This window comes from Macaca mulatta, chromosome 16, assembly GCF_049350105.2.
Source record: "Macaca mulatta isolate MMU2019108-1 chromosome 16, T2T-MMU8v2.0, whole genome shotgun sequence".
In the NCBI taxonomy this organism is placed as follows: Eukaryota; Metazoa; Chordata; class Mammalia; order Primates; family Cercopithecidae; genus Macaca; species Macaca mulatta.
This window is the reverse complement of record NC_133421.1, coordinates 45,500,774-45,521,637: the sequence shown is the minus strand read 5'-3', so window position 1 is coordinate 45,521,637 and position 20,864 is coordinate 45,500,774. Positions and strand designations below refer to the sequence as shown.

General features: G+C 42.9%; 1 protein-coding gene across 2 annotated transcripts; it reads left to right on the top strand.

The window, feature by feature from the left end:
- Positions 1-14,531: 14,531 nt before the first annotated feature.
- CCL23 (chemokine (C-C motif) ligand 23) lies at positions 14,532-20,603 on the top strand. Of its 2 annotated transcripts, XM_028835457.2 has the most exons (5): positions 14,532-14,703; positions 15,655-15,807; positions 19,267-19,326; positions 19,802-19,916; positions 20,352-20,603. In XM_028835457.2, the coding sequence occupies exons 2-5, from the start codon at positions 15,732-15,734 to the stop codon at positions 20,461-20,463; spliced, it is 363 nt and encodes a 120-aa protein (XP_028691290.1). In that variant the 5' UTR covers positions 14,532-14,703; positions 15,655-15,731; the 3' UTR covers positions 20,464-20,603.
- The last annotated feature ends 261 nt before the right edge of the window (positions 20,604-20,864 follow it).

Genomic DNA, 20,864 nt, shown 5'->3' with positions numbered 1-20,864 from the left:
ATCAAAGTGGCTATTATTTTAAAACATTGAAAGTCGCTTATACATTCTTATCATTATTTTTCAGTTAGTATTGGGTATTTGAAATTACATGTTGAAACACAGAATAACCTTTTTAGAGCCTAGGACTGCTCAAGTCTTGCTCTGACTCTGATTGGAGCTCATCCCTCGGGAAGGAGACAAAAGCCCCCAAACTGACCAGAGACTGGAAGAAAGATGGAATGAACCCTCCTCAGCTTTTGCATTCCTCCATTTTTAATCCTTCTACCTCTTGACTTGTAATTTAGACACCAGTAAATGTCTCACCTGCTTGGGTTTGAGGTAAACGTTAGTTCAGGGTTAATTGGATGAGCTGAAACACTCAGAGCATGGAGAGAAAGGATCTAGTCATGGCCAGCTGCTAATCCCACAGTCCCAGCCACTGCATGGTGGCTGTCCTGCCCTGAGATTAATCCCCAATGATAGTTTTTTCCTGATCTCCTCCACTGTGCTGAATTCCATTCTATTCTGAAGCTTTGCTCTGACACCCTGTCTTTGGGGTATGTGGAGGCTCAGGGACCCAGTGAGCTGTTGGTAGCAGTATTAGACATTGACTTGTGAACATGTTACTTGAGCTTTGGAGAAAGTAAAGAAGGATATTTGAAGAAAGCTGTGTTGGACCCAGCTGGATCACTGGACACCAGCAAGTCAGGCTGGAGAGGAGGGAGTTGGCACCTGAAGCAAAAAGCTTAGAAGGACGCACAAGGTGGGGACTAGGGCCGCTATACATGGACTTTAGGTGGCCTTGAAATAATATGCAGCATACTAGATATTGATCATTCTGTTCCTTGAAAGTTAGATTGTATAGCCAAACCCCAAACCCAAATATGGATTTCTTACTTCTAGGCATTTGTCTCTCATGGTTCTTTCTATCCATGGAGTTTGCAATATCCACTTTCTCTTCTGCTTTCTCTCTCCTGCTTTCTCTGTCTGCTTTTCAAGATTTCTGTAAAATGCTACATCTTCTCCGAAACCCCACTATCCTCCCAGACCAAAGTGGCCCATCTCTACCTCCTCTGATACCCCACAGCCTGTGACACCCTCATTCCACATTTATTGGACACTGCTCCCAGTTCCAGATACTGGGGTAACCTAGACATGTATCATCCCAGCCCTCAGGAGCCTACATTCTAGGGGGTGGAATGGGAAATGGGGAAATGATCCTCAAGCGAACAAGTAAACAAAGTAATTTCCAATGGTAACCAATGCTTTGAAAGACCTTAAATAGGCTACAGTGTGTGGGTTCTTTAGGAAAGGTCAGAGGAGGCCTCTCTAAGAAGGGGGTAAATAATCTAAGCCCTACAAGATGAGGAAGATTCTGCCATAAAACAAGCCAGAGGAAGGAAAGCATCCAAGCAGAGAAAACACAAAAGGCAAAAGCCCTGGGGTTGGTGTGTTCTTCAAATGAAAAGAAGGTCAGTGTGACTGGAAGGTCGGAGAGAACAGTAGACCTGTCAGAGCCTTGTAAGCCAAAGGTTGTCAGTAGATGGGCATGGCCTCATTTGGGTTTTAGAAAGAGCACTCTGGCTTCAGGACAGAGAACGGGTTTGAGGGGAGCAAGAATGGAAGCAGGGCGACCAATTAGGAGACCATTGCAATAGTCCAGGTGAAAGACTGAACTAAGACAGGGACACTGAGAATGGAGAGGAGGCAATAGATTGCAGATATTCTTTAGAAAGAACCAACTTATTGATGGACGCATGAGTGCAGAGGGCAGAGGGGTGCTGCTCACTTGCTCTCTGTCCCTCATTGCCTGGTATGGCAGACACTCAAGGCTATTTTGTAAATTTCAATCCCAACTGCGGTTAACCCAGGGGCAGAGCCTGTGCAGTATTCCTCTCCATGTGTCCAGGCAGTCACCATATTCTTTCCAGCTCCCTGGGTTGCCTCTTCTCTAACAGGGTCCTGCTCCCTCAAATCCCACCTGGCTGCCAAGGGAGAAGTACAGATCATAAAATTCAACCTCATCCCTCCCCTCCAGATCCTGGGGCTTGGCTTTTACTGTATGGTTTTGTGAAAAGCAGAAGCAATAATCCAACCACATGTCTTCTTAACAAGGAAGTATTTTACTTTTAAATGGAAAGGCACGGTTTTTAAAGGGTCAAAGACCAATTCAAGGCAGGGATGGGCTGGGCAAGTTAGGGACCCTATTCTTTGAATATTCGGAGGCCCAAATACAGGAAATGTCCGGGCAAAGAAAAGAACGGAAAGAAAAGTTTGGTAGGAATTTGACAGGTCTGTTTGTGACTGCTTTAGATGATGCTAAGGCCATGTTGGGAATAACGTTTAAAATTCTAAGGAAATTGAACACTTAAACAAAGGATTTTTAGCAAAGCAATTTTACTTTTGCGCAGAAGGTTGTTTCTCCTTGGCCAGTCACCATGAGAGCACATTTGAATAAAGGGGCACGAGAGCCTTTATTTCTGACGCATGTATTGCTTTTGTACTTTTTTTACATTGGCCAGGGTCGGGTTGTACAGTTTAAACTAATTCTGGTTGGCTAAATATTTGAACTTTTTTGTTTTAGATAAGATGGGCATGTAAGGGAGAGAGGGGAGAGGGGAAGGGGTGTCTGCAATGAGCTAGAGAGTTAGTCTTTTTTTTCTTTTTCTTTTTTTTTTTTTTTGAGACGGAGTCTGGCTCTGTCGCCCAGGCTGGAGTGCAGTGGCCGGATCTCTGCTCACTGCAAGCTCCGCCTCCCGGGTTCCCGCCATTCTCCTGCCTCAGCCTCCCGAGTAGCTGGGACTACAGGCACCCGCCACCTCGCCCGGCTAGTTTTTTGTATTTTTTAGTAGAGACGGGGTTTCACTGTGTTAGCCAGGATGGTCTCGATCTCCTGACCTCATGATCCTCCCGTCTCGGCCTCCCAAAGTGCTGGGATTACAGGCTTGAGCCACCGCGCCCGGCCCGTCTTTTTTTTTCAATGAGGAAAGGAATGTGAGCTGGTACTGTCTAACACCTGGTATTGTGGCATGTCTGGGCATGTAACAAAGGCAGAAAGGAAGCAGAAAAAAAAAAGGCAAAAAGGAAAAAGGGGTGGGGAGGTACAATGAATTAAAGAATAAAGGATTGATTAGGCTATTTGAAGAGAAACTTCATCATATCTTATAGGCTGAAGCTGACCTGGCCAGGCTTTAAAGGAAATGAACTCAAAAAAGGCTTTGGATTTAAAGGAAATGAACCCAGAGAAGGCTCAAAGGGGGCTTCTCTGTCCAGTGCATGCCCAGGAGCAGCCCTAGATGAGGCCACACTGCAGACCACCGCTAAGCTTTTGGCATGAGTCTCGCACTCCCAGGAAGAGAGACAGATGCCTCGTGATAGGCATAAATCACAGCCCCTGTGTGTGTGTCACTGATAACCTGAACGAGCACAACTTTGGGAGGAAATTATATAGCAGCTTTCCCTTTGGTCTCCCGTTGTGTCTTTAAACTAATTCTGAAGGCTGGTTCTTCCTCTGCTCCTGTATAAAACTCAAGGCAGGACCCATGATTTTTCTAGTTGCTCTCAACTAATACCAACCAGTCCCTGATATGTGCTAGTACCTCCTGCCTCTAGACCTTTGCACAAACTACTTCCCTTACCTTTGTCTCCCTTTTCCTCACTTTTCAACTTAGTAAACATTGCTCATTTTATAACTCTTAACTGAAATGCTACTTTCTCAGAGAGGCATTCTCTAGGCCCCCAATATATTGTTTTCCATTGTGTTGCTTATCACAGTATATATGTTTATTTGTGTGATTATTTCATGTTGGTCTCCAGGAGGAAAGGAACATAATCATTATGGATCTTTGTGTGATACTCTCGTTGCTGAGCAGAGTGCCCAGCACATGGTAGATGCTTAGTAAATGTATATTAAATGGATGGATGGATGGATGAATGGATGGATGGATGGATGGATGGATGGCTGGATGGATGGATGATGGATGGATGGATGGACAGATGTATGGATAAATGGATGGACATATTGATGAATGGACAGATGGATGGATGGATGGATATTCTAACAGGAAGCTCCCATTGATTTTACCTTTTGCCTCAAGTTCCAATATGGCTCGACACAGCACTCTTACAGATCCTGTCTTTATTTATATGTTTTCGTGTTTTGTTCGTTGTGATTTTTTCAGCAGTAATTTTGATTTTTTAAATAGTTCACTAAAATATTACTTATTTTTATTACTGAACTTTTTGGTGTCCCCTTGGGTTTTGGACACAAGGCTAGTGCCTCACTTACCACAAACTGGTCCTGATCTGCCCATAGTAAGCAGTTAATGAATGGTAATGATTGTTAAAATAATCACTGTTGTATCAAGAAGAGCAAGATACAGTAAGACAATCACAGGCTTTAAAGTCAGGCAAACTTGGGCTCCAACCACTGACCTTGGGGAACTTGGGTTCCAACTGCTGACCTCGGGGGTGAAAAAAACCAGCAGGGCCTGACAAGGGGAGGAAGGAAGGCTGGGTACTTCCCAAGGGAGAGGAAGACTTCTGGACACCTATCAGGTGTGCAGACACAGAGAGAAGCTGAGCACCTTTTGGCCTGGACTGAGCCTTCAAAGAGATTGGGGAGGGGTGGTCCCAGCAGGTAGAGAGGGGAAGTCTGGGACAAAGAAGAAGAAAGAGGGAATTGCCTGAAAGGATTGCATGAATCACAGTGGAGGACACTGGCTCAGGTGTGTATGGGGTCCTGGGGAATAGGGAGCAACCCCTAGGAAAGGAGACTTGCCCGAAGCCAGAAGTCTCTAGGATTCCATAGGGAAGGTAGGAACTTGTACAGAGTCTCAACTCCTCAACTCCTCAGCCTCTTGCGCCACATCTTCATCATCCAAGGGATGCAGTACATTAGTGACAGCTCCACAGTGCCTGAAGCCATGACTACACAGGACCCAGTGCAAAATGAAAGTGTGGGGCCCCTTGTTCAAAAACTACTAACTCCTAAACAATGACGGCAGCAGAGCCTGAAACCAGTAGCAAGGCCCTGTGTAATTGCACAGGTCACATGCCCATGATGCCAGCCCTGATCTAGAGCTCACAGCACAGTAACCACACTGCAGTTGAGGTATCCCAGTTCAGAATGCAGCGGGAGCAGAGCCCAAGGCTCCTATCCCATGCCCTCACCTCTGCCAGCCCTTGGGAGTTTCTCTGCCCAGGATTTAACCACAGGCCCACTTTCTCTAGGTTCTCACTCATTGTGCCAAATTATGACTCCCAGCCCTCTGGGAGCCCAGGGAAGCCATGGGCTTTAGGCCTCAGAGTAGATTTGGTATCAGAGCCTTGGAGAAAACACCAAGGGCTGTTCCATGAAAATTGTGCTGGACACAGCAAGAACTTGAATGGTTTCTTTGGGCCCTGACAGTCAGGATCTCAGAACTGAAGGAGAGGAGAGTCAGAACCATGAGCACGAAGTCAGAAAGAGCCCAGGAGTGGGGAATGAAACATTCTTTATACTTTGAGTCTCATGTGACAGAAAGCTCTCTCAAAATTTCCTCGAGAAAAAACAGAAATGGTTTATTAGCTCATAAATTCAGAGTGGATGGCAGGCGTACAGCTCAGGGAAAACCAGTCCGAAGGCATTCAATTCCACAGGATGCTGGCATAAATGGCATTGCTCTTCTGAAGGCAGACCACAGAACCTTCACCTCCGGAAGGAGCTGCTGCTCTTCTGTCATTAGAATCTGAAAAATCCCCAGGAAGGAGCCCAACTGTCTGACTGGGGAGATAGGTGCACATCTATCGCAAAGGAGGAGGTACTGTGATTGGCAAGAACCTCATAGAACCTAATAGCTACATGGACAGTTCCTCAAAGAAGAGAGCATCTTTCCAGAAGAAAGGAGGGTGCTGAAAAAACTAAACACATGCCCCCTGTTTTACTTTAAAAAAAAATACTTGTTCACTGGACTTGTCTTAAAGTATTGACAGCCATGCTAAATGTTAATCGTACCCTTGAGCATTTATCCTAGAGAATGAAGACTTACATTCACACCAACAAAACATACATGAATATTTATTGCAGCATTATTTGTAATAGCCCAAAACTGGAAACACCAGATGTCCTTCAGTGAATAAATGATTAAACAAACTGTGGTTCGACCATATCATGGAATACGACTCAGCAATAAAAAGAATGAACTATTGGCACATGTAACAACCTGAATGAATCTCCAGAGAATTCGGCTGAGTGAAAAAAGCAAATCCCAAAAGGTGACATACCATGAGTTTCCATTTACATAACATTCTGAAAATGACAAGATTATAAACATGGAGAACAGATTCATGGTTGCCAAGAATTGAGGAAGGGATGAGGTGGGTGGGAGGGTGTTAAGTGTAGCTATACAAGGATTACATGAGGGATCCTTGTGGTGAAGGAACTGTTCTGTATATTGATGGTATCAATGTCAATATCCTCTACTATATTGTACTATCGTTTTGTAACATGTTGCTATTGGGAGAAACTGGTGTCAAAGTCAAACAAAATATAGAGATGAATCTCTAAATTTAAAATGTCTTATTTGGGATGCAAGAATTGCAATTCAAGACATACACACTGTCTGGGTAGTCTTTAGTATGTCCAAAGACCAAAGAGTAAGCTAGAGGTTTTATTTAAAAGAGAAAAGTTACATATTGTTTTGCAAGAAAGTTCATGGGTACTAGTAAAGTTTTAGGAAACTGGCAAGTTGTGATTGGTGAGTGATAGCAGTGGGTAAGACTAGTCTTAGAGCCACAGCAGATTGTTTCAGTAGCTGTTAGATAAAATGGATTTCAGCAGTCAGGCTTGCAGAGGACAATACTCTTGGAGCAATGTTATATGCCCCAGACAGGCTTGCATGCAGAGAATTACATTATTAGACCAATTTTTGTTTGTTTGTTTGTTGTTTGTTTGTTTGTTTTTGAGACAGAGTGTCGCTCTGTTGCTCAGGCTGGGGTACAGTGGCACAATCTTGGCTCACTGCAACCTCCACCTCCCGGATTCAAGCAATTCTCCTGCCTCAGCCTCCTGAGTAGCTGGGATTACAGGTGCATGCCACCACACCTGGCTAATTTTTGTATTTTTAGTAGAAACAAGGTTTCACCATGTTGGTCAGGCTCGTCTCAAATTCCTGACCTCGTGATCCACCTGCCTCGGCCTCCCAAAGTGCTGGGATTACAGGCGTGAGCCACCGCTTCCAGCCTAAAACAATATTATATGCCCTCAGCACTTTCTGCCCCTGGCATCTCAACTCTGTTTTAGTTGGGTATGACAAGAATGATCCAACTGTATGGTCAACTTTTACACTTGGTAAAGAGTACACTACCCAGGATCTCTCCATATTATTTCTTACAATTGCATGTGAATCTACAATTACCTCAAAATAAAAAGTCCAATTTAAAAGCCTTAATGATCATGCTTATGTGTACATTATTTGTATACTATGGACACATCCAAAATATGCCTCAATTTGATCATTTCCATGCCTTTGTCTAAAATAGTAAGATCTAGTGTCAGAGAAACCTTGGTTTAAATGCCAGCTTTGCCCTTTACTACCCATGTGGGTATATAGCAAATACTAGCAAATTACTTTATTGCTCTATGTCTCCATAGCCTTACCTGGAAAAAGAGATAATGACTGTACCTATTTCACCAGGTTGTAATTAAGATTTAATTATATACTACTTGTAAAACATAAAACAGTAAGTAGCCCATGTCTCATTGCAACTATTTACTATTCTTAGTTGCAGTTACAGCTAACTAGAATCTTCTTCCTCCCTTCTCTGCCTTTTGAAGCAGTATACAGTCTCTGTCCTACTTTTGAGACCTGCATCAAATGCTATCCCTTTCAGAAATGTTTCTCTTCATCCCAATCCAAAGGGATGTATCTGGACCTCCCTTGAAATCCCCAGTGGCCACAAAGGCTCTACAACTCCGGATGGCAGGAATTTCCTCAATCCTCTATCTCTACCCTAACTAGAATAAAGCATCTTTACTAAGATTTATTTAGTCCTTCTGTAACAAGTACCCAGTTTAATTAAAAGCAACAAGCCTCAGCCGGGCACAGTGGCTCACACCTGTTATCCTAACACTTTGGGATGTGGAGGTGGGAGGATCACTTGAGCCCAGGAGTTCAAAACCAGCCTGGACAACATAGCAGGACCCCATTTCTACAAAAAAAAAAAAAAAAAATTAAAAGTTAGCCAGGCATGGTGATGCATGCCTGTAGTACCGGCTACTTGGGAGGCTAAGGTGGGAGGACCACTTGAGCCTGGGAGGTCGAGACTGCAGTGAGCCATGATTCTGCCACAGCACTCCAGCGTGGGTGAACAAAGGAAGACCTTGTTTCAAAAAAAATTAAAAAAATAAGGCAACAAGCCTCTTCTTGAATAAGGAACTATTACTTTTGCCTTCAGCAAATTTATAAAAAAGATAAATCTATCCTTATTGCCCAAAGGGAAGATTATCAGTTAGCTTTTGCTGCATCATAAATCACTACAAAAGGTAGTGACTTAAAATAACAAACAAATCACCACAAAAGGTAGTGACTTAAAATAGCAAACAACTATTCTCACAATTCTGTGGGTTGGATGGGTTGTTCTCCTGCTCTGAGCCAGCTCAGCCAGGGTTTGAAGACCTAGGATGACCTCTCAGCTAGGACCCCTGGGATATCTGGAGACCTTTCTCTCCTTGTGGTCTCTCCTCCTTTGGAAGGCTAGCATAGGCTGCCACACGTGGTGGCATAAAAGTTCTCAGCAGCAAAATATTAATAATGCAAGTATCAATGCACCAGCACTTTTTAGGCCTCTGTTTTCATCACATTTTCTATTGTCTCATTGTCCAAAGAGAGTCACATAGCCAAGACCAGATTAAGTAGGGGAAGGGACTTCCCAAGGGTATGCACACTGGGTGGTAGGAATTATTGCACCCATTTTTGCAAACAGTCTATCAAAGGAAGGAATTAGTTAAATATTAAACCAAGATCTAATTTCAAATCACCAGTGTGAGTTAGGAGAAACGTTTGGTGCAAAACTGAAAACAATTCACCTGACTTGGTATCACCAAACACACATACAGTGGCTGGTATACAGGAATGGTCAGAAGATATTTAAGGGACTCCATCTCTGTGCAACCCTAGAGCAGTTTCAATTGCATGGCATAGTGCAGACTTTAGCTACAGGCCTCTTTAAAGAGATATTGTTTGGATTGATTTTGTTTCTCTAAAAAGGACCTGGGCCCAGTCTTACACATCAGGAGAAACAAGAAGATGAGTTGGCAGGCTCTGTTATTCCCCTTGTTGCTTAAGAAGGAAGTTTTCCTCACATAATAGGCCATTTAAGATCGTGCACAAGGATTCCTGGGCAAGATGGCTGAATAGGAACAACTCTGGTCTGCAGCTCCCAGTGAGACCAACCCAGAAGTCAGGTGATTTCTGCATTTCCAACTGAGGTACCCAGTTCATCTCATTGGGACTGGTTAGACAGCGGGTGTAGCCCATGAAGGGTGAGCAGGAACATGATGGGGCATTGCCTTACCCTGGAAGCACAATACAGTCTTACAAACCTACTCTGGACCAAGCAGCTGACCCCTTCTTCAAACTCCCTTCTCACTATCTCTTTTGCCTAATAAATATTAAGGGCTATGTAAAGCTCAGGGCCCTTGTCCACTAGAGGCAAAGTGCCCCCGACCCCTTCTTCCAAATATACTCTTTTGTCTCTTGTCTTTTATTCCCACATTCGCCCCCTTTGTTCAGTCTCCCTAAGTCCATATAAATTACACAAGGGGTCGGGGAACTCACTCCCCTAGCCAAGGGAAGCCATGAGGGACTGTGTTGTGATGGACAGTGCTATCTGGCCCAGATACTATGCTTTTCCCACGGTCTTCACAACCCACAGACCAGGAGATTCCCACGGGTGTCTACATCACCAGGGCCCTGGGTTTCAAGCACAAAACTGAGTGGCTATTTGGGCAGACACTGAGCAAGCTGCAGGACTTTTTTTCTTACCCCAGTGGCACTTGGAACACCAGCAAGACAGAACTGTTCACTCCCCTAGAAATGGGGGCTGAAGCCAAGGAGCCGAGTGGTCTTGCTCAGCAAATCCCACCCCCATGGAGCCCAATAAGCTAAGATCCACTGGCTTGAAATTCTCGCTGCCAGCACAACAGTCTGAAGTCTACCTGGGACACGCAAGCTTGGTAGGGGGGAGGGAGGTCCACCATTACTGAGGCTTGAGTAGGCAGTTTTCCCCTCACAGTGTAAACAAAGCCACCGGGAAGTTCGAACTGGGTATGGAACCCACCTCAGCGCGGCAAAGCTGCTGTAGTCAGACTGCCTTTCTAGATTCCTCCTCTCTGGACAGGGCATTTCTGAAAGAAAGGCAGCAGCCGCAGTCAGGGACTTACAGATAAAAGTCCCATCTCCCTAGGACAGAGCACCTGGGGGAAGGGGCAGCTGTGGGCGCAGCTTCAGCAAACAAACATTCCTGCCTGCCGGCTCTGAAGAGAGCAGCAGATCTCCCAGTACAGCACTCAAGCTCTGCTAAGGGACAGACTGCCTCCTCAAGTGGGTCCCTGACACCTACACCTCCTGACTGGAAGACACTTCCCAGCAGGGGTCAACAGACATCTCATACAGGAGAGCTCTGGCTGGCATCTGGCAGGTACCCTTCTTGGATGAAGCTTTCAGAGGAGGGAGCAGGCAGCAATCTTTGCTATTCTGCAGCCTCCACTGGTGATACCCAGGCAAACAGGGTCTGGAGGAGATCTAAAGCAAACTCCAGCAGACCTGCAGAAGAGCAGCCTGACTGTTAGAAGGAAAACTAACAAACAGAAGCAACAGCATCAGCATCAACAAAAAAGACACCCACACAAAAACCCCATCCAGAGGTCACCAACATCAAACATCAAAGGTAGATAAATCCACAAAAACGAATAAAAACCTTTGCAAAAAGGCTGAAAATTCCAAAAGCCAGAATGCCCCTTCTCCTCCAAAGGATCACAACTCCTCGCCAGCAAGGGAACAAAACTTAACAGAGAATGAGTTTGATGAATTGACAGAAGTAGACTTCAGAAGGTGGGTACTAACAAACTCCTCCAAGCTAAAGCAGCATGTTCTAACCCAATGCAAGGAAGCTAAGAACCTTGATAAAAGGTTACAGGAACTGCTAACTAGAATAATCAGTTTAGAGAAGAGCAAAAAAGACCTGATGGAGCTGAAAAACACAGCACAAGAACTTTGTGAAGCATACACGAGTATCAATAGCCGAATTGATCAAGCAGAAGAAAGGATATCAGAGACTGAAGATCAACTTAATGAAATAAAGCATGAAGACAAAATTAGAGAAAAAAGAATGAAAAGGAATGAACAAAGCCTCCAAGAAATATTGGACTATGTGAAAAGACCAAACCTACAATTGATTGGTGTACCTGAAAGTGATGGGGAGAATGGAATCAAGTTGGAAAACACACTTCAGGATATTATCCAGGAGAACTTCCCCAATCTAGCAAGACAGGCCAACATTCAAATTCAGGAAATACAGAGAATTCCACAAAGATACTCCTCGAGAAAAGCAAACCCAAGGCACAAAATCATCAGATTCTCCAAGGTTGAAATGAAGGAAAAAATGTTAAGGGCAGCCAGAGAGAAAGGTCTGGTTACCCACAAAGGGAAGCCCATCAGACTAACAGTGGATCTCTCTGCAGAAACCCTACAAGCCAGAAGAGAGTGGGGGCCAATTCAACATTCTTAGAGAAAAGAATTTTCAACCCAGAATTTCATATCCAACCAGACTAAGCTTCATAAGTGAAGGAGAAATAAAATCCTTTAAGACAAGCAAATGCTGAGTGATTTTTGTCACCACCAATCCTGCCTTACAAGAAGTCCTGAAGGAAGCGCTAAATATGGAGAGGAAAAACCTGTACCAGTCACTGCAAAAGCATACCAAAATGTAAAGATGATTGACACTATGAAGAAACTGCATCAACTAATTGGCAAAATAACCAGCTAACATAATAATGACAGAATCAAAATCACACATAACAGTATTAACCTTAAATGTAAACAGGCTAACTGCCCCAATTAAAAGACACAGACTGGCAAATTGGACAAAAGAGTCAAGACCCATCAGTGTGCTGTATTCAGCACATCTCACATGCGAAGACACACATAAGCTCAAAATAAAGGGATGGTAGAATACTTACCAAGCAAATAGCAAGAAAAGAAAAGCAGAGGCTGCAATCCTAGTCTCTGATAAAACAGACTTTAAACCAACAAAGATAAAAAATGACAAAGAAAGACATTACATAATGGTAAAGGGATCAATGCAACAAGAAGAGCTAACTACCCTAAATATATATGCACCCAAAACAGGAGCACCCAGATTTATAAAGCAAGTTCTTAGAGACCTACAAAGAGACTTAGACTCCCACACAATAATAATGGGAGACTTTAACACCTCACTGTCAATATTAGACAGATCAACTTGACAGAAAATTAACAAGGATATTCAGGACTTGAACTCAGTTCTGGGCCAAGCGGACCTAATAGACATCTACAGAACTCTCCACCCCAACAGAATATACATTCTTCTCAGCACCACATAGCACTTATTCCAAAATAAAACACATAATTGGAAGTAAAACACTCCTCAGCAAGTGCAAAAGAACAGAAATCATAACAGTCTCTCAGACCACAGTGCAATCAAATTAGAAGTTCGGATTTAAAAACTCACTCAAAACTGCCCAACTACATGGAAACTGAACAACCTGCTCCTGAATGACTAGTAAGTAAATAATGAAATTAAGGCAGAAATAAATAAGTTATTTGAAACCAATGGGAACAAAGACAGAATGTACCAGAATCTCTGGGACACAGCTAAAGTAGTGTTTAGAGGGAAATTTATAGCACTAAATGTCCACGTCAGAAAGTGGGAAAGATCTAAAATCGACACCCTAACATCACAATTAAAAGAACTAGAGAAGCAAGATCAAACAAATTCAAAAACCAAAAGAAGACAAGAAATAACTAAGATCAGAGCAGAACTGAAGGAGATAGAGACATGAAAAACTCTTCGAAAAATCAGTGAATCCAGGTGCTGGTTTTTTGAAAAGATTAACAAAATAGATAGACCACTAGCCAGACTAATGAAGAAGAAAAGAGAGAAGGATCAGATAGACATAATAAAAAATGATAAAGGGGATATCACCACTGATCCCACAGAAATACAAACTGTCATCAGAGAATACAATAAACACCTCTATGCAAATAAACCAGAAAATCTAGTAGAAATGCATAAATTCCTAGACATATACACCCTGCCAAGACTAAACCAGGAAGAAGTTGAATCCCTGAATAGACCAATAACAAGTTCTGAAATGGAGGCAGTAATTAATAGACTACCAACCAAAAAAAGGGCAGGACCAGATGGATTCACAGCTGAATTCTACCAGAGGTACAAAGAGGAGCTGATACCATTCCTTCGGAAACTATTCCAATCAATAGAAAAAGAGGGACTCCTCCCTAACTCATTTTATGAGGTCAGCATCATCCTGATACTAAAATCTGGCAGAGACACAACAAAAAAAAGGAAATTTCAGGCCAATGTCCCTGATGAACATCAATGCGAAAATCCTCAATAAAATACTGGCAAACCGAATCCAGCAGCATGTCAAAAAGCTTATCCACGATGATCAAGTCGGCTTCATCCCTGGGATGCAAGACTGATTCAACATATGCAAGTCAGTAAATGTAATCCATCACATAAACAGAACCAATGACAAAAACTACATGATTATCTCAATAGATGCAGAAAAGGTCTTCGATAAAATTCAACAATACTTCATGCTAAAAATACTCAATAAACTAGTATTGATGGAACGTACTTCAAAATAATAAGAGTTATTTATGACAAACCCACAGCCAAAATCATACTGAATGGGCAAAAGCTGAAAGCATTCCCTGTCAAGAAATGAAAATATGTTGCGTAATCAACATATTGATTGGTGAATCTTGTGAAATCTATTCCTTATTTTCTTTCACTAAACAAATATGCATTTAATACTGTGTCAGACACCTCTGTACACCACTTCCATTCTATCGGCTTCATCTCTGACTCTAGCCACCACTACAGCAGCCAGTTGCATACAGGCTCTGCCCAGCTCAAGATAGTATAATCCGACAGCACCTCACCTTGTCCATCATGCACACCCCTCTTTTCCTGCACCGGGGATTCTCCGATGCTGAGATGTAAGAAGCACATAAGAATCTGCTCAATACTCAGGCACATACAACCTGGAAGTCTGGACAAGTACTTCCTACCACACCTGAGTTTATGTTAATGAAGTGTCTCTTGGAAAGCCTTAAGGATGAGAGCTGGTTGCCATGGGAGCCAACCATGAGAGGATTGGAACTTTCAGCCTCTACCCCCAAACTCCAGGGAGGGGAGAGAGGCTGGAGATTGATCTGATCACTAATGGTTAACGATTTAGTCAAGCATGCTTATGTAATAAAGCCTCCATAAAAACCTAAGAGAGTAGGGTTTAGAGAATTTCCAGGTTGGTGAACTTGGAACAGTGTTCAGTGGAGGCGCTGAGAGAGTGGCACACCTGCATGGGACACAGAAGCTCCAAACCCACTCCCCATGTCTTGCCCTATGCATCTCACTGACCTGACTGTTCCTGAGTTGTATGCTTTATAATATAACCCTGTAAGTAAACTGTTCTTCTGAGTTCTGAAAGCTATTTTAGTAATTACAGAACCTGAGGAGGGTGTCATGGGAAGTTCCGATGTGTAGCCAAGTCAAAGAGAACTTGTGGGTAACCTGGGGACCCACTATTTGAGATTGGCATCTGAAGTGGTGCCAGTCTCATGGGACTGAGCCCTTAACCTCTGTAGTCTATGCTAATACCAGGTAGTCTCAGAAGTGAAGCATTGAGATTAGTAGTAGAGAAATAAATGGGAGTTTTCTTTTGAGGGAATAATAAGAATCTGGCTATGTTTTTGAAATAAGGCAAAAATACTTACTAATGAATTAGATATGGGGTATGAGACAAAGAGAGGAGTTAAGGATATCTCCAGACACTGGACGAAGAATATTCCTTTCCAGAGACTAAGTGCAGAATTGAGAAGGAAGGCGGGCTACCCCCACAAGGGGATACTTTAGCTCCCATGTGCTCATCCTTGCCCTACACTCTACCCATTATCTTCTAGAGTAGTTCAGCTTATACTAGACAATCATGCTGTGTAAGTACACATCATGGGCTGTCCATCACGGGATGTCGTATGAGCTGTGGTTACCAGCAGAGATCATAGTTCTACAAGTTGAAGTGTTCTCTCTGGTGGTCCCCATGTGTACAGGCTATTTGAGCATCTGAAGGTGGTTAGCTCCTGAGGGAAAAAAAACTCCACTGTTTAGAGGATGAATGAATCTCCCAGGGGAAGGATCCATCATAAAGTATTTGCTGTCTCTGCCTGTACTTATTGGGACAATTCGGGAAGTCCACAAGGACAGTCCAAATCATCCTTGTCGTCTACTTCCTGTTGCATTCCCAGCATTGTTCTCATTTTAGAAAGAGCCTGTTAACTATCATAAGTCAAAAAACAGCATTCTGACCTCTGCCCTGGGACTTCCTGATCCTCCTCCTCTTATAAATACAAGGGCAGAGCTGGCATCCTGGGAGCCAGGAAGCAGTGAGCCCAGGAGTCCTCGGCCAGCCCTGTCTGCCCACCAGGAGGATGAAGGTCTCCGTGGCTGTCCTCTCCTGCCTCATGCTTGTTACTGCCCTTGGATCCCAGGCCCAGGTCACAAATGGTGAGTCCAGTGAGCTTTCTCCCAGGCGACCAGGTTCATGGTAACTCAAGCTCTGGGACAGAGACACATTGCCCTCCTGTCACTACTCACCCTCCCGACATGGTCATGGTACTCATTTAAAAGCAGCGCCAGAATATAGACCTGGCTCTGTCTGCATGCTTTGGACCCTGGGAGCGGAATATACACATATGGCTGGTCCAATGTTGGGCCAATTACTTCCTTTTTCACAGCAAAATTATTTGATACCTTCCCTTAGCTGACATAGGACTATTAAGTGCTAAATTAAAAGAAGTGTAGTAAAATTACAAATTTGTAGAAGGAAGCATAGAATTGCATGATGTTAAAACTGTTACATACCATCTAGTATCATCTATAATATCATTTTGGAGAAGAAATGGAACCAGCCACACAAATGACTCAACCAGGGTCACCTAACCATCATATTTTTTTGTTTAACAAATGCACTTCTAGTACTTCCTATGTACAGGGCAGGCACTGTTCTAAGTGTCTTACAGATATTAACACATCAATTCTATCTAACAACCCTGTGGGATATGTATTAGATAAAAAAATAAAAATGCAAATGTGTTACTTTTGTAGGGAGAAAACAAAACATCAATTTTTATATAGTTTTTCATATTATTATTGACATTTTACAAATGAGAAAACTGAGGCACAGAACCTTAGATAACTTGGTAGATCACACAACTAGTAAGTGGTGGAATTAAAATATGAGCTAATAAGGAAGTAGTTATGGAAAGACAAGGCCATTTAAGATCTTTTTTTTACCTTACCCAAACCATATTGAACATATTAAAATACACCCACATGCCTCATTACATATAATTCATTTAATGTAACCATATAAGAAATAAGTTGAAAACACTAGAAAGCAATTGGGGGACTAAGTTGGCAGCTGAATCGTTATTGCTAAGTCTTTATGTTTCAAAATGTTAAGTAAATATCAACTTTAAAGCTGGCTTTAAAATTATTAATAGTATATTTAATATAATTGTTAAATTATATTAAATGCATATTTAATGTGGTTATTAAGTTATATTAAAATTATATTTAATATTGTTATTGAATTATATTAAAAGATATTTAATACAGTTATTAAATTATATTAAAAGTGTATTTATTTTTAATATATTAAAAGCTTGCTTATATATTATATTAAAAGATACATGCACATTTATGTTTATTGCAGCACTATTCATAATAGCAAAGACTTGGAACCAACCCAAATGCCCATCAAGATAGACTGGATAAAGAAAATATGGCACATATACACCATGGAATACTATGCAGCCATAAAAAGAAATGAATTCATGTCCTTTGCAGGGACATGGGTAAAGCTGGAAACCATCATTCTCAGCAAACTAACACAGGAGCAGAAAGCCAAACACCACATGTTCTTACTCATAAGTGGGAGTTGAACACTGAGAACGCATGGACACAGGGAGGGGAACATCACACACTGGGGTCTGTTGGGGAGTGGAGGGAAGAAGGAGGGAGAGGATTAGGACGAATACCTGGTGCATGTGGAAGCCCTAGATAATGGGTTGATAGGTGCAGCAAACCACCATGGCACATGTATACCTATGTAATGAACCTGCACGTTCAGCACAGGTATCCTAGAACTTAAAGTAAAATAAAAGTAAATTTAATTAATTTAAAAAAAAGAAAAAGTATATTTAATAGTTATTACGTTGTAAATATATTTAATATAATTATTAAATTATATTAAAAGTAAATATTTATTTTAATTTATTTTATTTTATTTTGAGATGGAGTCTCATTCTGTGGCCCAGGCTGGAGTACAGCGGCACAATCTTGGTTCACTGCAACCTCCACCTCCCGGGTTCAGACGATTCTCCTGCCTCAGCCTCCCTAGTAGCTGGAATTACAGGCACATGCCACCACACTCGGCTAATTTTTGTATTTTTAGTAGAGACGGGATTTCACCAGGTAGGCCAGGCTGGTCTCAAACTCCTGACCTCAAGTGATCTGCCCGCCTTGGCCTCCCAAAGTGCTAGAATTACAGGCATGAGCCACCGCACCCGGCCAAATTTTAAAGCTAACTTTATTCTGTGATACAGTCAATTGTGGAAATAAACTAACTTTGAGGATTAAAATTAAAAAGAAAGGAAAAAAGTGTAGCGCTTAGTTTCATTTGCCTAACAAGCATAAGGCAGCTCCACAATCCCATTTCCAAAGCACTTGGCGCTAGATAAATTTTGGAATGCAGAATTTCTCAGGTTTTAAAAAGCTAATATGATATGATGCAGCAATTCTATTTCTGGGTATATATCCAAAATAATTCAAAACAGGTACATGAAGAGATTTTTGTACACCCATATTTATAGCAGCGTTATTGATGACGATAGCCAAAACGTAGAAGCAAACTAAGTGCCCATCAAAAGGTTAGTAGATAAAGTGTGATTCATACATACAATGGAATCTATTTGGCCTCAAAAAGTAAGGAGATTCCCTTGAATGTTGAAGTAAGAAAAAATAAAAATTTAAAAAAATTTAAGTAAGGAGATTCTAACACATGCTACAATACGAATGACCATCAAGGACATTATGCTAAGTGAAATAAACCAGTCGCAAAAGGACAAATAGCGTATGATTCCACTCACATGAGGTACTTAGAGCAATCAAATCCACAGAGACACGACCTAGATAGTGGTTGTCAGGGATTAAGGGGAGGAAGAATGAGGAGTTGTTGTTTAATGAATACAGAGTTTCAGTTTCACAAAATGAACAAGTTCTCTGAATGAATGGTCATGAAAATTGCAGAGTTGTTTGAATGTATTTGATGCTATTGAACTGTAATCTTAAAATAGTTCAAAAGGCAAATTTTATATTTTATATATATATATATATATATAACCACAATTTAAAAATGATTTAGTAAAAACTTAAACATATATTGATGGTACTTATTAACCCTGATGAGGCCTGGGAACAATATTTTAATCAAACACAGCAATCTCCTGTAACAAGCACATGAATATTTCTACTAACTGGGATGAATAATGACCATAATAGCTTCATTTCACTTAAGAGGATACTGTGCCACCATATGCGCTGTTGAACATCTCTCTGTTTCCAGAGTACTATGGATTCCAGAAATGTGTAGAGAGACTTGTAGACTGTGTCACATCATGTAGATATTCCACTAACTGAACCATGTTAGATTTTGAGGTTGCTTTTAGTGTTTCAGAGTCAACACAATGTTTTCATGTCTACATTTTCAAAAGGTCCCTGAAAAGTCTCAGGGCCCTAAGGGAATAAATGGGCCAGGAGGCAGGCCTAGAACCCAGACAGGTGGTGGTGGTCCAGCTTCAGAGCCTTTCTGCCTCAGGAGGGGGATGAGCAATGGGGTGGGTGGAGATGCTGAAACAGTGCTCTCACCCAGTGATTTCCTTCCCTGTCCTGTCTTTCTTCCAGATGCAGAGACAGGGTTCATGATGTCAAAGCTTTCACTGGCAAATTCAGAAGTTCTGGACAGTAAGTGATCAGATACGGCATATATTTAAAAGCAGCCAGCAGGTGCAGGTCTGCACTATGGGATCCATTGTCCCTGTTTACAGTATGGGAGGAGAATGAGAGGGTCCTGAGGGTGGTGAACATCTCCAAGAAAGATCAGGATGGGCTAGGGGAACCCCGTCCATAGATGCCTTCCCTGTTACCCTCTGGCTGCCCCAAGAGCCTGCTCCTTTGGGGCAGAAGGTGCTCTCTGATGCCTGCAGGTGTCTGCAGATGCCTTCCTTTTCTGGGGGAAATGCTCTTGGTCCTGCTGTGGCCCACCCTGAGTGCCCTCAGACACACGGCTCAACTCTGGTGAGGATCTGAAGCAGGGAGATGCCAGCAAGTGCCGGCCACAGAGGAGGAAACATCTCCTCCGAGCCATGTGCCTTCTCACCCTCCACAGTGCTCTGGAGGAGAAAGATTGGTCCTCAAACGACCCTTTCTCTTGTTGCAGGCTTTCACGCTATTAATGCTGACTGCTGCACCTCCTACATCCCAGGAAGCATCCCGTGTTCACTCTTGGAGAGTTACCTTGAAACAAGCAGCAAGTGCCCCAAGCCGGGTGTCATGTAAGTGCCAAGCTCACCAAACACGTGTTGAGGGAGAAGCACTCTGTAGCATCTTGCAGGGAGGACCTGATAGATGGGTGTCCATCAGGGCCCACCCTCTGGATCCTGCCAGGTATGGGGCATCTGTGTCCTTATGAGGATCCTGCAGGGCATCAGGGATGAGACATTCCCAGGGGAAAAAGGGTGGGGAAGGAAGAAGAAAGCAGGCACAAGTCTGCCCAAGGATGCTCGCATGAGTCACTACAGAGTCCCACAGGCTGAGGGGGGTCTCAAGAGGACACTGGCCCTGAGTTGCCATCAGCAGAGAATGAAAAAAAAGAAAGAAAAAACTGGCTGTGTTGACTGGGAAATCTGAGGGGCAGGGAGAATGGGGCCCCCTGTCCCCATGTGCTGGACACACCTCAGTTTGTAACCTTTCTCCCCCTTGTTCCCCAGCTTCCTCACCAAGAACGGGCGACGTTTATGTGTCAGTCCCAGTAATAAGCAAGTTCTGGCTTGCAGGATAATGCTGAAGCTGGCCACACGGATCAAGGCCAGGAAGAACTGAACTTGTCAAGGCGAAGGGACGCAAGTTGCCAGCTACCAACTTTCTTGCCTCAACTACCTTCCTGAATTATTTTTTTAAGAAGCATTTATTCTTGTGTTCTGGATTTAAAGCAATTCATCTAATAAAGAGTTTCTCACTTTTTTTGTGTGATAGGGTCTCTGTCACCCAGGCTGGAGTGCACTGACACATCTTGCCTCACTGCAGCCTAACCTCCTGGGCTCAAGTAACCCACCTACCTCAGCCCTACAAGTAGCTGTGAAACAGGATGTTAGGACAGAGAAAAGCGACATACAAGGTGGGGAAGCTCGACAGCAACACAGGTTTATTGGACAGAGAAACCTGTGGAGGGGGAGCACCAACAAATGCTGGAGCCCCTGTCCTGCTTCCAGACTGGGACAATT

Bases quoted from the DNA above. Each gene is read 5' to 3' on its own strand.
- CCL23 (XM_028835457.2), top strand. From the start codon at position 15,732: ATGAAGGTCTCCGTGGCTGTCCTCTCCTGCCTCATGCTTGTTACTGCC. The intron at 19,327-19,801 runs GTAAGTGATCAG...CTCTTGTTGCAG, and splicing joins AAATTCAGAAGTTCTGGACA to GCTTTCACGCTATTAATGCT. The intron at 19,917-20,351 runs GTAAGTGCCAAG...CTTGTTCCCCAG, and splicing joins TGCCCCAAGCCGGGTGTCAT to CTTCCTCACCAAGAACGGGC.